The sequence below is a fragment of the Mustela nivalis genome (genome assembly GCF_964662115.1).
Source record: "Mustela nivalis genome assembly, chromosome: 8".
NCBI classification, from domain to species: domain Eukaryota; kingdom Metazoa; phylum Chordata; class Mammalia; order Carnivora; family Mustelidae; genus Mustela; species Mustela nivalis.
In genome coordinates this window covers 10,543,727-10,561,995 of record NC_139027.1, presented here as the reverse complement: position 1 = coordinate 10,561,995, position 18,269 = coordinate 10,543,727, and the positions used below count along the sequence as shown (strand labels likewise).

General features: G+C 42.8%; 1 protein-coding gene across 1 annotated transcript in view; it reads left to right on the top strand.

Moving 5' to 3' along the window:
• Positions 1–18,269, top strand: part of NBAS (NBAS subunit of NRZ tethering complex) — a 317,592-nt gene that overhangs the window by 203,928 nt on the left and 95,395 nt on the right. The window contains exons 39-41 of the mRNA XM_082744160.1: positions 2,847–2,923; positions 3,303–3,440; positions 15,660–15,889. Of these exons, the coding sequence (XP_082600286.1) occupies positions 2,847–2,923; positions 3,303–3,440; positions 15,660–15,889 (445 nt within the window). The remainder of the gene's footprint in view (positions 1–2,846; positions 2,924–3,302; positions 3,441–15,659; positions 15,890–18,269) is intronic.

Here is an 18,269-nt window from a genome sequence, read left to right as displayed (position 1 = left end):
TCCTTGCAGGTTTATCAAGACCCCCCAAAATGTCAAAGCATTATAATTACATAAATAAATAAACACACTTTAAGTATGAAATAAAATCTATGTGGATATTATTCACTCAGAGTAAACATTTGTTGCTTGGTAAAAGTAACAATGATGATTCTTTCGATTTCCATTTGAAGGTGATTTTTGTCATACTTTGAGATCATGAAAATTAGCTATTTTCTCTTTCCTGCTGCATTAAGCTTTGTATGCAATTATATATGTTCAAGAAATGCTAGAGATCATCTTGTCAGTTGTTTCTAAGAAATAATATAACTATTTAAAAAATAAACCTACTGAAACTTAGGTATTTCAGATGAAGATCCTCCCCAGATATTTCCTGGGGACTATGCATTTATTTCAGTGATGTCATCACTGTTCTTTTTCCTTGTTTAGTCTGTTGTTCGGTTTTTTTGTTTTGGAATTTCCTTCAGAGTCTGTAGCATATTCACTGGAATGGCTTCTGGAGTATTTTCATCCGTTGAGGGTACTTCGGTTTTCGGATACAGACAAATGCATGTTAAATGGAGTGAAAGATTAAGTCAATTACACGATTTAAAAAAACTAGATCTGACTGGAAGAGAATCAGTAATGGGACTGATGTTCCCAGTGGGCCTCAGAATGGCCCCAAGCACAACTCTAATAAGAGGTGTGGACCTTCGGTAACTAGGGCAAAGCCACACACCTGAAATATAAGGCTTCTGAACCTTGAGGAGAAAGAGCTAATATTGATGAGTGGGTTCACATACACTTATTTGAAAATTGGCTTCCTTTGTGCATAAAGAAGGGAAGTATCTGAAAACAAAATGGGGGTGGGAAAAAAACTAGGTGAGATTGCAGTTGTAGGTCACTTTGTAAGAAACTACATAAGAAAGGAAATAGACAGGAAAGAATTATTAGTATGTGATACTATTGGAATATTTCCTCTCCTCCATATGGGTCCTGAAGGACTGTGAGACAGGTATCAAATGGTAGATAGAAGTCAAGTGACAGCCATGGGAGTGTGTGTGTGTGTGTGTATGGTATGCGATTTCTTTTTTTTTTTTTTTAAGATTTTATTTATTTATTTGAGAGAGAGACGGTTAGAGAGAAAGAGAGAGAGAGAGAGAGAAAGCATGCACAAGCAGGGGACTGAGGGAGAAGCAGACTCCCCGCTGAGCAGGGAGCCCGATTCGGGGCTTGATCCCAGGACCCGGAGATCATGACCTGAGTAAGGCAGACGCTTAACCAACTGAACCACCCAGGCGCCCCCAGTATGCAGTTTCTGCACACTAAGTAAATCTTTCTCATACCTTTCAGAGTGTTCTGTAAATTAAACTTACAAGTTTCTTCTTGCTTTATCTTCTGGTGTCCAGAATATATAGCTAACCCCTTCATCCTTTAGTTTTGGTAGTGTTCTAGAACACACTCACTTCTTTGCTCTCATAACTATTTGTACAAAATTTGGTTTAGGCCCTTTGCATTGTAGTTTTTACTTATTTGGAGACTTTCTTTTGTTCCAGTGTGTTTATCCCAAAGGGCGGAATCTGATTCTTATTAGTGAAATGTCTGGTTCGGAGAAGGTTCTCACTGATACGGAATGAAGGAATGAATTTGCAGATGGGCCTTGAAATGAGTAGTTTTTGATTAGGAAACCTTCTGATATTGTATGATTCCTTCGAAGTCCTGAGGCTGACTGGTGATCCAACTTGGTTCATAAGGTTGGAGAAATCAGAGGATGATATCAGTATCTAAAGAGGCAACATTCTCTCTGTAAAGCACAGTGGAGAAAGCTCAGTTTGTTCCCCCAGAGTCATCCACAGGAGATTTTGAGTTCTAAGTCAAATTTGGACACTTGCTGGTGGTTCCTTAGCCCACCACCATCTCATTGCCTAGACTGCCAGCTAAGCCCAGATTATATAAATGACTTAAATTTCAGTTCAAGTAAGACACAATTAGGAAGGTAAATCTTCTGGAAAAAAAATTATATGGTGTATTTCCAAAGTCGAATATCATTTACTTTGGATTATTCACATACTGTTCTCCTTCATTAGTGCAGATCATGAGAGTCTGTGTTCTTTAAAAATAAAGGATTTACATTGTGATTACATATGACTACCTGGTATTTGTCACTAAGACCCTAAATGAATGGAATATTTCCTTATTAATGCAAACTGTATATAAACACAGATTTTGTTGGCAGTGTGCTTGCCAGAATTAGAGCCATGACATTGATAGGTCATTGCTTATGTAAAAAATGTGGGAAAGTTGTTACTCATTGGGACCTATTTGAACATATTATATAATCAAGGCTAGGGTTTTTTGTGGAGTGGGATGAAGAGGGATGTTCTTGGAAGGAACAAAACCATCTTCATTGTAGTAATCAAAAGTCTGATCTGAAATTTGCACTCACAGCTGTTTTGTTGCTTTGATCTTTTATGCTAGTATGCTTATTTTCTGTATTAAGCTGTCCTTGAGATACATAATTTTATAGCATGGCCTGGGTTTTTAAAACCGAACGATTAGCTGTAAGAAACCATTGTCACTGATCTGTTTGCACTTAGACTTTGTACCTGCATTAACGGAATTTTCTCTTATTTAAAAACATAACAGATAGCATAGTTTGAGTAAGGCAAGGTTACTATTTAGCAATATAATTTCCTGTGATCTGTATTTGGGTAGTGTTAATAGACATTTGTAAAAGGTCTTAAAGAGTCCTCTGAAGCTAATTATCTGTTGAAATCATACAGGACTAAAAACATGGCACTTATTAAGTAACTACGAAGGTCATGTAGATCCTCAAGTAAAATGATGCTTTTTTTTCTTCTTGCCTTCAGTTCTCTTGCAGCTGGCAAGTGATGCTTTACCAAATGACATGACCTTGGGTCTTGCTTATCTTCTTGCTTTGCCACAGGTAAGTTTCCCCTTACCAAGAGAGGACTTCAGGAGTAAACAAAAAACCGAGACTGGGGATTTTTACCAGTAAATTGGTCATTACAGGATTCGGTTCCTTTTCATTGTTCTTGTGTGTTGGAGGGACTATGGTATCGGTATTCTGAGAGCAAATGCTACCATTTTAGCTGAAGTCTTAATTTCAAATCTTCTTTTACCCTCATAGGATCTGCCTTTATAGTATCTTCTGCATTGAACATGGTCCTCTTAAAGTTGAGCTTGAGATGATGCGGTGGAAACTTTGAGTTGAAATTCTCCAGTGATGACTAGAAATGTAATAGTTTATGATGATTTCCTTAACTTCCTTTCAGCGGAGTTTGTTCTGTCATGTTCTTTTCTAGGTGTTAGATGCTAACAAGTGCTTTGAAAAGCAGGCCCACTCTGCTCTGTCTCTGCAGTTGGCGGCCTATTACTGTAGCCTCCAGATCTATGCCCGCCTGGCTCCGTGTTTCAAGGACAGGTGCCATCCTCTCTACAGGGTGAGTCCTTGTGGTTTCCACTCGATTAACAAGCAGAATTAAAGCTTCTCTAAAATCATTTGTATCCAGAACATTCTGCTTTGTATCCGGAACATTCTCCCTGATGGGTTTGCCCTTGCCTTTGCTCTGTTGGACAGAGTTGTTTTTCCAGGCATCACGAAGAGGTAGTTTCCAGTGTGTATTGTGAATGCCGATTCTCCTTGCGACTTTGCTGTCGTTTATGTTATTTTGCAAAGTGCTTAGGGTAGGTGAAAGTAGTAGGAGAGGAGAAATGAAGAATTGGCTTTTTAACCCACTCCCCAAAAGGAACATGGCTCCAACTGAGGACAGTAGACACTGTAGTTCTTTGAGCAGCGCTGTACTTTGATTTATTTTAAAGCCAGAAATAGGGGAGTAGTAGCTGGACAGATGAAATCTTGAAACATGTTATGCCCACTTGCTGCCATGCACCAGACAATTTGGATACAACTTTATTGTTGATTTCTGAGCCAGAGAGTCTAAGCGTGGCCTTGGGTTACATGTGCCACCTTCTGTGGACACAGAGGTGTGACAGATGCCACGAGGTTTACCTGTATATACCAGTTTTAAATATTAGCCTTGGGAAATTGTCTGTTTTTTGTACTGGAGTATTTAAAAGAATTGCCACCTTTAAGAGTAGATAAGCAAATAGATCAGACTTTCAGATCCAGTATGTGTACCAATAAAAGGTTTCAAATGCACTGAGGCAGGATTCTTTCTCCCCTGACTTCATAGCACACTGTAAAGAAGGAATTTCACAATCCAAATGTGAATGAAAGTTCTAGCGGTCTCAGCCACCCAAAGCATAGCTAAGCACATGAAAACATTCCATTTGTGGCAAAAACCTGTGGCTTTCCTTCATCACTTTTTCTTTAGAGAGAGTAAGGGCAGTGGGGAGGCTTGGGAGAACCATTTACGACACACAGGATAATCTCCCACAGGCTTAGACGCGGGAGACATTATTAGACACGGACTGTCCTCTGGCATAGTTTGATCACGATGACATTTGGCCAAGAAAGGAATGTTTTCTTCTTTTTCCAGTTAATAAAAGGTACTCGTTATTTTGGAGATTCTGGATTTGTTCTGTTTTGTTTTTGATAGCTACTGCCGCTTTGTACAGTTATTTTCTTCCATGCTCTAGTAATTTTCCTTTGTTCTGTTTTTATATCTCAGGTATGTTTTTATGTGAAATAAGAAATTGACCTACTGTGCTATAAATTGAGGGAAAGAAGTGATTATATAGGTGGAAATGTGGCAAGTTTCCTTCTAGAACAGCGTACTTAATGGCTTTCTTACATTCAATCAGACGGCTGGCAAAGAATGTTCATGGCGTGTTTGCTGGAGTCTGCTTTTAAGTACCCTATCTTTCATTAGTGCTGAGCATGGACTCAAGTAACCATTTTCTCTAAAGTTCCCAAGTGTGTTGAAACACAGTGAAGCTTTACTTTGACCAAAAGCATTGTGCCTTGTTATAAATACAAGTCAGTCACGTCTTCAGAATGTACTCGACTGAGATTTCCGAGCGGGTACCGTGGCAATGGGAGCCCCCTCTTTGGTTCCCATGTACGTGGTCTGTGTTACGATCGCACTGTGTGCCCAGCGCTGTGCTCCACTTTCCGTGAGTACAGAGGGTCGAAAGGCCAGTCAGCTGGGTACCTCGTATGTGCCCTGGGCTCTGAGCGTTAACATGAAAAGATGGTTGTGGGTTCCTAAGCCCAGCACTTACTGTAAATGCGTAGAAGACAGTTGCGTACATGGGGGTGGGAGGATCTCCCCGAAAGAGCACTGCAGACCCACACGGCCCAGACCACGTGTCCATCCTCGAAGGGCCAAAGGACTTGCTGCAGAGCCACTTTGTGGCCCCACTTCAGTTTCTTGATAACCTAATTAAGGTAGTCCTCTTGAAGGAAAATTCGAGTACAGCATGTATTTTTCCCGTTTTCCCCTATAGTAAATTATTTTGTACCAAAAGTTAAAAGTCCCAAATGATGTACTGTTTCTGAGAGAGGTCACTTAGGAGAAGACCATTAAATTCCACCCCAACTTTTATATCTGAAAATCCATTTCCTTCTTCAGATGCTGCAGTCACTCCATAAGGAACCCCATTTACAATGTCCACACCTGCAGCATAGGAAGAGACAAAGGAGAACATTGAAAGCTAAGGGCTAGAAGTAAAGGTGCTTTCATCTTGGTTTCTTCTGTGTTCCCAGCAGCTCTTTTCACTTAGTAGAAGTGGGAGCATTTTATTTCCAGGTCTTGTATTTTATATATTGAGTGCCTCATGTGAAGGACCCAAAGCTTGGCATCGTGGTAAGAATAGTAAGACTTATTCCTGCCCCTTTTACCCTTAACTCCAATTTCTGTTTCTTCCTTCCAGCTTGTGTCACCCTGCTACTTCCCTTCAACTCTTGGCCTTGTTCCTGTCACCATTTTCCTATCAAACTATCTTTTCCTTGGAAGAGGTTCCTTGGAGCTCTCCTCTCTTGCCCCAGGCCTGCGCTTCTGATTCTTGGCTGTTAGACTGCTCATACCTCCCCTTCCCCCACCCCGGCCCATAGCATGGTTCCTAACATCTGCTCCCCTTCTCCTTTTGGGCTCAATAGCAGAAGGCACCTGCTGTTCGGGGTCATTGCTTCAGGAAGCAGCATTAGATCCTAGAACACAAGCCAGTGAAGTCCATGTGGCACAGCAGTGATGCCTCCCAACATGATTTCTAACTTCTCGGCTGCTCCAGACAGAAACAGGTGTGCCCTCCAGTAGGGGTTAAGGCAGCACCGGCTCAGGAACCAGCTCATTCTCCAGGGACTTCTTGGCAACTCTCTGGAAAGCATTGTGTTGGTTGGTAGTCTCAAAGGAGATCTGAAGAGTTAGAAAGTTTCCGTGATTTTTTTTTTTAACATCAAGATACAAAGTCGTTCTGAAGTTCTTCCAGGTAGATGTGTTCATAGGGAGTTAATAGATGTGTGAACACCTCTCCAGTTGTTTTTTCCTCTCTACCCCGTATCCTCAAGTTAATTCAGTCTCCATGTTTCCTTCACCCAAACCACTGTAACAGCCTGGTAAATCTCACCCTGTCTTCATTTTTGTTAGTTTGTACCTTTTCCCAAACATCTGTCAGAATGGCCTTTCTGAGGTGGAGACGTGGTCATGCTGCCTTCTGCCTCAAATCCCTCCGTGATTTCCGTTGTCCTGGCAAGATCTGCGCGTCCCCCCCACGGTCTGACCCCTCCTGTTTCTCCAACTTCATCTTCCTTTGTTCCTGCTACACCAGGCCACGTGAATCTCTTAGGGGTCCTGTGTATTCTCTTTCCTTGTCTTCAAACTCATACTCTTTGCTTGTAATATTCGCCTGCAACATTTCTTTGCTTAGCTCCTTGCTTCAGGTGCTACCTCACTGGGCAGGCTTCCCGCTGCCTGCCGCCATCCCGCCGTGCCCCCAGGCCTGTCTGGTGCTCTTCCGTGGGCATTGTCCTGCCCTATACTTACCTCAGTCATAGCTCTGAAGCACTCTCTTGTTTGGAATTTAAGTACTTCTCATCTCCCTGGATGATGAACTGTTTGAGGCCAGCGTCTGTGTTGTATTTGTTGGTTTTACCAATGCCTAGAGCAGGACCTGGATAATAAAATGGAGTAAATAAGTGTTCACTGGGTAGATTATTGAGAACTAATGAGCAAATCTGTAGCACATGTGAAATGATTGAATTGTGTGTGTGTGTGTGTGTATTCAAGTATTTATCAAGTGATTACTTTATGCCAGGTCATGTTCTAGATCCTGGGGAAACACGAGTGAACAAAGTACGTAAAAACCCTTGCCCTGCCTGGGTGGCTCAGTGGGTTAAGCCGCTGCCTTCGGCTCAGGTCATGATCTCAGGGTCCTGGGATCGAGTCCCGCATTGGGCTCTCTGCTCAGCAGGAAGCCTGCTTCCCTTCCTCTCTCTCTGCCTGCCTCTCCATCTACTTGTGATTTCTCTCTGTCAAATAAATAAATAAAATCTTAAAAAAAATTAAAAAAAAAAAATTAAAAAAAAAAAAACAAAAAAACCCTTGCCCTTCCTGGACTTACGTTCCATCGAGGAAAGGGCGTCATAAGCAAAATAAGGAAATAAATATACTCTGTTAGATGGTGATAAGAGCTATGAAAACAAAAAGCAAAGAAGAATGAGAAGTATGTGTGTGTAGAGTACAATTTAAACAGATTCGGGGAAGATCTCAAATCGAGACAGTGACTTTTGAGGAAAGACGAAGAGATGAGCGCAGCAGCACGGAGACAGGAGGCGAGCGCGCTCCACACAGAGAGAACAGCAGGAACGACCGTGTCGAAGCGTCCCTGTGCCCTGTGTGTATGTGGGATTTTCTCACAACGTATTGGAGATGGTATTGAAATTTTAAATTTAAAAAATTGTGAAACTGAAAACGTTGAGGAGTTACTGAACTCCAGATGAAAAGGACAGAAATGCCATCTGTGAGCCAACTTCACTGTGACCAGTAAGGTTTCCTCTGTTTGGCTAAGAAGTGTGGAAAAGAGTGTGTATGTGTGTGGGGGGGTCGGATAACAACAAGGGTGAACTTAGGGGCGTGCGTGTGGGAATTGTCTGTGGGCAGGAGGAGGAGCAGACTAACCCTGGAAGCCATCATTTCTCTTACAATGGCCCTCGCATTTGTTCTGCCCTTTTGACCTTTTGAGCATCCCCATTTGGCGGCAGGTAAGACTCCGAGAAATCCAGTGGCTCGCCCCAGGTTGCTGTGGTAGGAAGGGAAGCTGTCACTTGGCGCTTCTGCTTCCCAGCTCCGCCTGCTTTGACTGGGACCCGAGCGTCCTGTCCGGCCGGACGTTCCACTGCGGCTGCCGGTAAAGTCGCTCTCCCTCGCGTGCTAGGGGAACCCCTCGGTGATCGGGCCGGCTCTTCCTCACCCCAGCAGCCATGAGCCCGACACCAGCTCTTTCGAAGTTTGTGTTTTAGCTCCTCAGAATTTCTCTCTGGAGTTCACATCCCTTCTCTCACCGCTGCGCCTGTGCAGATGTGATTTCCCCACTTAAGTGCCTCCGTCTTCTTCCCACTCTCAGCATCTAAGTCTGAGCTCCAGAGAGCCTCCTGTGTGGAACCTTCTCCGCTCCTGAGCAGACCTGGGCTGCTCTTGTGCGGACGCCCTGTGAGCGGTTCTTTGTGGTGTGGTCAGCGATGCACGGCTGTCCCCTCTCCATGTGGCGATCTTATTTGGGGGTAGGGACCCATCTCTCTCTCTCTGAATCCCCAGGACCTCACCCGCTGTGGTTCCTCAGTGGCTGCTGACTGGCATGTGCGTAGCTTCAGGAACCATTAGCTGCCACGGGTCGGGGCAGCCTTCAGACCTGGGTTTTGGGAGCTCCGGCTTGCATAGGTTGGCAGGACTCAGACAGGCCGCCAGAACCGGATGTCGGAAGTACCGGAGCTGTCCACGGACCACCTAACGGCTCACGATTCCAGTCCTGTCAGCATCTTCCTTTGCATAAAACAGCACTGCTGAGTTTGGAATTAAATATAACAAACTCACGATGAATCACTGTAGAAATTGAAATAAAAGCGGTTTCCATTTGTTGCACTCAGGAGAGCGAGCTTTCACTCAGTTGTCACTTCACCTTGTTTCTGTTTTCAGCCCTCCCATTCTCTCCTTCCACCCCCTGTGGTTCTGAGCTGCGGGAGGATAACTTAGGTAGATTTCTAGGTTTGAATGAAAGTACTGATAGAATCTGTGGGGTTATTTCTGACAAAGGACCTGTACATCCTGATGGGAAGCCCCGCCTGGAGCCAGCCGGCCAGCCGGCCAGCCAGCACAGGGCCTGGAGCTTCCCTAGCTTATCTGTGGAGGAGGCCATCTTGCCTCTACTTTTTTTAGTGACAGAGGACAATGATTGACGACGGTCAGCTGTAAAGAGTCTTCTCTCCTCATATTTATCCTGATTGACTTGTTTTTATATTTAAGAAATAATACACACATGGCCATAAAACCCAATTGATGAGAATGGTAGACAGCAAAAAGTCAGTGTTTCCCTTTTGGTTCCTTCCAGAAATAGTTTATGAATATGCATATGTATGTCACAGTTTTATACACAAATGTGAATAGGCACATTCTTACCCTGATTTTGTTTTCAATTATACCTTACCTTTATAATTATTGTAAATGCATCTCGAAGTGTGATCTTTTCTAGCATTCTTTTTAAAAAGTTTCAGAAGATAAAATCGGTTAAAAATGGAAACATGTCCTTTAGTTTTATATGCTAGAGAAGTAAACCCAGCAGGGGATGGAATTCAAAACTTTATGGTAGACTATTTCTAAAATGTGGTTTTTTTAAGCCACTAATTGAAAATACTAAGTAGAAAATTATCTCAAGCAAATAACAGCCCTAGAGGGGAAACACACCACCTGTTTAAAACTTCCCAACCAATATTACCAAGAAATGGAGACTATTAAACCCGAATGGATTTATTACCTCTACTAGTAAGCAGTAGATTAAGTCATGGGGCATTCTGTAGTCATGAATATTTAGGCATAATTTTTTTTTTTTACAGGGACTTGACCATATACTTTGAAGAAATTATATTTTATTCACCCCCTGAAGAACTGCATTGCCAAATTTTGGGGGGAAAATTAGAATAATTTAATTCTCCACACTTTCTGTGCAAGTTTTTGATGCCTTTTTATGTTGTTAGTTTTTGCAGCCTGTGATGTTTTGCAATATTACTTTGAATACTGAATAAGGCAGATTTTGAAGCTACCTATAAAGTCCTTCAAAAGCTTCCTAGAAGCCAAAAGCTTTCATACCCTTGGATCATGGCATTGAGCTTCGTTGGGAAAAGAGACAGAGCTTTGACTATCCCCTACACACACAAAAGCAGCGATTTCAGGTGTCAGTTTGGATGGAGAACACTGATGGAGACCCGTTGGGAGCGTGGAGAAAAAGGGCCTGATGTTGTGGACAGGGCAGTAGGTGAGAGGCAAGAGGATTGCCTCGGTTCTTCGCTAGCGGACCATAGCTGAGGCTGTGTGAAGGGCAGATTGGGGTCTCTGAATCGGGAACCATAGTCTCGAATGTACATCACTGGGTTGTACGAGGGTCAAATGACATCCACATCAAAGTGCTTAGACACTTGAATGCCATACACTTGGGGCCTGAGTGAATGAATGAAATGAAGCTTTGGGGTGAGTAGGGGGTTGCTTTGGAGTATGTTGAGAGAAAGTGTAAGCTCAGGGGAAGAACTGTTATTAAAACTTAAATATCGGAAGTAATCACAACCCGTAAAGTTCCATGAGGAAGAGCTGGAAGTAGTGATGATAATGGTAAGAGGATAATTTGCATAGAGGGCGACAACTTACAGAGTGCTAATCCACCTAGCCTCACTTCATCTCTATGACGATTTTATAAAGAAAAAATGGCTTCAATTTTAGTAATGGAAAACCCTGAGCTCAGGGAGAAGAGCCAGTAATCAGGGTATCTGATGCCCGTTCCTGTGGTTTTTACCCATAACTGATTTTCCTTTTTCTTAGAAGCCCTTGCAAGTTGTCCTTTCTCATTAGTATTGTGTTTTACACAATAAATTGAAGGTTTGAAAACCTTTCTGTACATTTAACAAGTATTCGATGATCCATAAATTTGAAGACCCTTAGGAACCTGTCATCAAAGAATTAATTACTTGCTTTTAGTCACCACCATTATTAGGACAGAATTTTAAAAGCAGGCATGTTTATGTCAAGGGGTTGCACAGAAAAGGGTATTCTAAACTCTCTTTGTTGTCATTAGAGAAGAAAAAAATGAAAGACTTGCAGATACAGCTTGAATCAAATATTTAGTTGGGCACCTACTATTGTGTGTCCTCTAGGGTTGCTTGTATTTACACTTGCATATATGTGTATAAAAGGGATGAGAGGGAGAATGCACATGTGTGTTAAAAAAAAAAAAAGCCAATCTAGATGTAAGTAATGTACAATGACAACATTAAATCCATCAGTGAAAGCTGATCATTTGTAAAAGAACTCTTATACCAAAACTTAATTACATTTGGTGGGAGCTCTGCGTATACTGGGCTTGCCAAGATCCTTGTAATTTCAGGGGGCGCCTGGGTGGCTCAGTTGCTAAAGTGTCTTCCTTTGGCTCAGGTCATGATCTCAGGGTCCTGGGATCAAGACTTACATGGGCTCCTGAGTCGGTGGGGAGTCTGCTTCTCCCTCTCCATCTGTCTCTTCCTCTGCTTGTGCTCTCTCTTTCTCTCTCACACACACTTTCTTTCTCAAATAAAAGAAAAAAATTTTAAAGGATATTTATAATCTCAAGAGCTATGCCTTCCTTGTTGACCAAGTAGAAAATGGTGGTTTTGGGGGGAGGCATTGTGCTTGGGAGTCACAGGCCACCCGCTACTTAACCCAGTGGCCTCAGTCAAGTGTCTCCTTTTGCGTCTCTAAAACGTATGATACTAGTAGAATCTGGTCCCACAGAACTGTTAGTATTAGATGAGATTCACTACATGTGTGTTTGGTACTACGCCTGTCTCCACACTGAAGACTCAAGTATTAGGTATTTATTCTTAAATAGTTCTTAGTATAGTGAATGTGTTTGATGTATAAAGAATCTGAAATAAAAAGTGCAGAGGGGCTGCGTAATTTCAACTTAGTTAAGGAAAAGACATTGAAGTTGTTTAAGCTGTGTCGGAATATATTTGTTTTAATCATTAGTCTGTGGTTGTACTTGGAGTGAAGATCTGTTCTGAAGATGTAGTGGTGGGGTACATGAGAAAAATTCCACACCTGGAGGAATTTCCAAGGATTTATTTTATTTTCATGATTGAATTCCTATACATTTATAGCATTTTAGCCTTAAAAGGGGGATCATCTGGTGATGTTCCTTTGTTTTACATCCAAAGAAACTGAGCCCCTGGAGAGCCATGAGAAAGGATCCCTCTCTTGGCTCCCTCTGTGGAGTTCCCATCACTCTGGGTCTGAGACCCTGTAATGGTGCTTCTAATCAGAAGCCTTCTGTGGGTTGCTTCTGTGTATGTGTTTGTCTGTCTCTGCTTTTTAATTCCTTGAGTGTAAGCTCTAGGTCCAATTTGCTTTTTTAGAATGAGGGAGACAAGAGTACTTTAAAATACTTTGTTTTACTTGTGCCTCATAACAAAGCATGAGGAGGCTGTGCTTATTGACTCCTATGGGTGAGGAAACAGGTAGGAAATAATTGCCCCAGACTGCATCCCTACTGAGTGAGGGACCTGGAGCGTGCAGTACCACTGACCTGAAAGCCACTACTGCTGTCCCCACGCTCCCCTCTTACCTCATACTTGATTTGTGCGAGAGAATCTACTGCGCTCTGGAAAGGACAAGCTCAGGAAGTATACATGGTCTCTGCCATAATTCAATAAGCTGGAATTTAATATTTCTGAGAAAAAGCAATGTAAAACAAATTGTGTAGTGGAGGTACAATTAAAGTGAGCGGGTTTGAGTAAATCCCACAGTCCCATTCATTTCAGAATACCTGCTTCATGCCAGGCCTGGGTTGTGTGTTTTATATATATTGTCTCTTGGGTTTCACACAACCGTGCAGGCTGCGTTTTACTGCCATTTTGTAGATGACACAATTGAGTATGTAGTTGTTAAGACAGCACGAGATCATCTAGCTAGGGCCTTCTGTGGGTCCATGCTGATTTCACTAGGCCGTGTCATTTTCTTCATTGGCAAAGACATGAAGACGAAGGTTGTATGTGGAGACTGGAAGCTTTCTGTGGGATAAAGAAAAGCCCACACAAATGTTAGTGATTATGCTCAGTGTTGGTTTGTGCTACCATTTTGGAGCTCTGCCCTCTACCAGGTCTTGGGATTTTTCCATAAATTGTATCAGAATACAAAGAGAATAGAAGTGAGAAGGCGTTACACAATCGAGGTCAAGTGAAGAGTGTGTAGGTCACTCTCCTCAAACAGGTACCAAATCCCTAAGATGCCAGAAAACAAAAGGTAAAACCTGAATATCAAGGAAACCTGTGGGAAAGCCTTGAGACATGGAGGTGGTGAGCTTCATGAACGGGAGTGGAAAGCAACAGCCTGGCAGCGAGGGGCTCGGAGTCCCTCCCAGAGATAGGCTGCCTGGGTCTGGCCTCTCCTTCCCAGGGCTTGAGGCAACTGCAGACTGAGGGCTTCGGTCTGAAAGCACAGGGTCGGAGTGACTATGGGAGAAAGCTGTCCTTCTTGTGGTGAATGCGGGTTTGCAGCTGGAGTGCAGAACCGGGCCGCAGGGTGCTCTGTGAAAGGACGGCTGTAGAAGAGCTCTCCTGCCAGCCTGAAGCCCTGCTCATTGCATTTGTGCTCTCGCTCTCTCTACCTCTAGGCAGACCCGTGCTAACCAGATGAGGTGTGAGCAAACAGGCAACAGTGGTGCCCACCTGGGGGGCAGAGCAGGTGTAGACCGGCTGACCGGCCCTGGAGCGGTGGCCCTATACCACATCACTTCTGGTCTGGCTGAGCCCTTGGTGTGTGACTTCGGTGCTGTCCAAGGGTTCAGTCAGTAAGCAGAAAGGCGGTGGGGGTGAATGTCAGCTGTAGAGATGGCCCTGGATGCTGAGGCCGGAAGCCGTGGTGAGAAGTACCATCTGTATGCGGCGGATTTCCACATCTCTTCTAATGGCGGGTAGATTTGCTTCTTTCATGCCTTCTTTCTTTCAGGTCTTAGCTATGTAGGCCTTAGCACCTGTTGTACCCTTTCCTGGAATTGGTCTCATTGGTTTTTGCTGGCGTTTTTAACTGCTGATACCTGAGTAGTTAATCTGGGCATTATTAACTCTTCCAAGAAGGTGCCCCAGAGACCCACACCCAGCTGGCCAAAACCAGCTTGTCTGTATTCCCATGGCACCCCGTGCTCATTTGTGTCACACCATTTTACAACTGCTTGATTGTGTCTCCTGGTAGACTGCATTCCTGGAGGAAAGAGTCACCTCTTCTTAATGCATCACTTGGCACAAAATAGGTGCACAAGAAATATTGATACAAATGAAGGATGGTCTCGTACCTTACTTTGGAGAGGTGGTTTTCAATCCCAAGTCTTTTGACTTGAGATATCCTTAGCCTGTGGTTTTTGCAATAGAACTGAGTGTATGCATTGCAATAGGGAAAAAACATGGACTTTTTCCTCAATTCCACCTCCTGGAACCCAAGAAGATTTCTTTAATTGGTTTTTATCGGCTCTCCCAGACTGTTCCCTAATAGGATCAAGAGAGAAATGTCAGGCTGGGTTTGGTAATATAGACTAGACATTGACAAATCTCCTTGTGTAGCTCAGAATAATGGCTCACACATTAGAAATGCTGACAGCTTACTATAATTAGATGTGTTTCTGAGAACCAAAGGTAGATCCTGGAGTTTTTTCCTTATTCGCTTATATTAAAATATAAACCATGTCTTCCCAGGAGTTGGGAGTGATGGAGATACTGTTGTTCAAGTATCAGACTCCCTGTTAAATATCCCCAAATTTTTCATGGTTGAGCTGCTGTTGCTTCATTGATGCCCAGACCAACTTTAATGTAAATAAATGTGGCCAATTGATCACTTATTTTTCTTTCCTGTCAACTGTTAGATTCTGGATTTTGTTCTATTTGAATAATTTTATTGTTGTTAGAGAAGCTATTAAGAATTATAGAACAGTATCCCAGTGAGCCCCAAACTGAGCTGAGTAAAAATTGGTTGGGTGCTCCCTTATATAACTAGAAGATTTTATGATTTTAGGAGTAGGGGTGGGTTTTTTCCTTACTTACCCCTGCAGAAAACACTCTTCTACTTAGTTCTCTAGGCATTTATAGTGGTGGTATTGGAACTGCTATTTTGTTATCGAGAATACTTAGATGGTGCAAAGAAACTCTATCCAGGGGCATGATGACAGAAATTACTTCCAGGGTGAATTATAAATGATCAGTCTAATGTAGGATGATGGTAGTTGAAAAAAGCAAGTGGACATTATTTTTTAACTAGTTGGAGATTTTTAAGGAACAATAGAGCAGGAGCCCAGAAACCTTCTTCCAGACTCAATTCTGTGTCTTGACTTCGTGGTCTGAAAGTGTACCACGTCTGCCACTGATTGCTCAGGGTGGTTGTGAGCCTTGATGAAACAACAGGGGGCGAGCTGAATACAGCCCAGTAGACATGGTCTCTTACTTTGCTCTGTTTTTGTTGTCACTCTTTTTGTTACAGGCTGATCCCAAAGAGCTAATCAAGATGGTCACCAGGCATGTGACCCAATATGGACATGAAGCCTGGCCGGAGGACCTGGTGTCGCTGACCAAGCAGTTGCACTACTACAACGAACGTCTCCTGGATTTCACTCAGGCTCAGGTCCTTCAGGGCCTTCGGAAGGGGGTGGATGTGCAGCGGTTTACTGCAGACGACCAGTACAAAAGGGAAACTATCCTTGGTTTAGCAGAGTAAGCAACACCTTTGTCTCATGAAGGGATGGATTTAAAATGTGAAAGGGGCGCCTGGGTGGCTTAGTCGGTTAAGCATCTGACTCGATTTCGGCTCAGGTCATGATCTCAGGGTCGCAAGATCGAGCCCCGCTTTAGGCTCCACGCTCAGCAGGGCGTCTGCTTGAGATTCTCTCCCCCTCCCTTTCCCCGTTCCCGACCTCCCTCTCTGTCTCTCATTTTTCTTTGTGGGTATGGAATGCCCCTTGGTTTTAATACTGGTCTCCATTTTTTAGTTTAGATCAAATGAGAATTACTTACCTGTCAGAAGGTAGAGAAAGCGGGTGGGGGGGGGAGAAAACACAAATAAAAAAAGAAAAAAGTGGGAAAATGTGTTCACCCACAATGGTTGTTACTAAGTAGAGTTGTTTTTGTCTTTAATACCACAGTTTGTGGAGTGCTTGCCATGTGCAAGGAGCTGTGTTAGGTGCTCTGTAAACTATATCGTAAATGTTATTCAATCCCCAAGGTAACCCTATGACATAAAATGTCGTCCCCATTTTATAGCTGAAGAACGTGAGGCTTCAGAGTGTTGAGTACTTGGCCCAAGTTTACATGGGTGGTAGGATCTTCACTGGGACGTTGACCTTGGCTTCTCACGTAACAAAGCCATCCCCATCTTCGTGGTGCCTCCTGGCCTCCCCATACTGCCCGATTGTGTTCCCAGGAAGACACCTGCATGCGGTTCAGTCGAGCCTTCTAGCCTTTGAAACTAAGGTTAAATTGTGCCTATATTTAATGGTTTTTCTTCCCTCTTGGTACAGTACTTTGAAATAACAAAGATGGCCCTGCTTATGGAAGTGAAACTTGCTGTTTTTCATTATTATCATTTAAATCTTTAAGAAAGTGGCAAAGTAGACTTGGCGCTCTGTAATGAGTTTGTATTAGCCCGAGCTTCTTTACTACCAGAAGATACCCCAAATTCTCTTTAGAGTAGGCAGGGACTAGAGCGATCAAAGAAAAGATAGAACAATCTGTCCCAGGATTTAGTTTATTAAGAGAAGTACAGAATCACTTTTTCTTTGCCCCTCTGTTCTCCTGGAGATTAATAATTTCATTAGAGTCATTTAATATCTACTTGGAAAGTGACCAAGGAGGTCATTTAATCCAACCTCCTCACTTTTGGAAGAGGAATCTGAGAATCAACTTTACAGAGTTTTTCAGGGTTACACGGCCAGAGTGGTGAGCCTCAGCTTCCCATTGCCAAGTCCAGTGGGCTTTTCCTTCAGGCATTTGGGAGTCCTTGGTGCCATACTCTTGGTTTCTTAGAAGAGGATTATTATGTAGAATAAAGATTACAAGGTAAGACACGTCTTAGCATCGTCTATTACATTTTGCTAGGGTTATTGTCCTTGATTTTCTTTTTTAAATATCCGGCTAGTGTATGCTATGAAGTATGTCCTAAAGGACAAAGACCTGCTTTTGACAAACATGTAATAGAATCTTCTACAGAGTTTGTTCCTTAGAAAAATACACAACAGCATTTGAATGGCTTGTTTAAAATGTCTGAGCATCCCTGGCATTTCCGAGCTAGCAATTTTGATTCAGAGATGGGAGTTTGGCTTCTCACATATAAGAACCTGTGAAGCACCTGCTTCCTCGTGTTCCGCAGTTCTACCTTCTCTATCTTTAGTTGTATGCAAGGCGACCATTCTTCATTTTCTTACTAACTGTGATCCATTTCCATGGCATCGGTATTCTGGAGGTGCGGTGTATATGTCCTTCATTGCTTGTGTCTCTTACATGATCGCTTGGCAGTGTTTAGTCAGGGTAACCTTGAAGAGGGCACAACATAGCTTGGTTGCTTTCCCCCTTATCAGGTGGTAACACTGTGTGTACCTGATGAACACGTTCATGTCATCAGGCAATGACTCGGACTCCCCTAACAGAAAGGATGAATGGCTAATGGTTGCTATCCTCAAGGATTTCTCATTCTATCGTGGGGAGAGGTGTACTCAATAAATACTTTTAAGAAATTTTTTAATTGACAATGTCCTGGTAATTCTTGCCATGACGGACTTATTCCATCCCTGGGCCTCCTTTTTGTAGTCCATGAGCAAAGAATGGCTTTTACATTTTTAAAGGTTGTGGGAAAACAAGAATAAAAAAATAATAAGAATTTGCTACAGAGACCGTATGTATGGCAGCGAAGCCTGAAAGATTTATTAACTTGCTGCTTACAGAAAATGTTTCCCGACTCCTGGCTAATCAAACATATAAGTAAATGTCCTGGTTTTCTTTGCTAGGGTATATGCAATCTTAGCAGTATCATTTAAAAAGAACAGAGATTTCATTTCTCTGCCTGTGGTTTTGTCCACCAATCTTCCAACTAATAATTTGT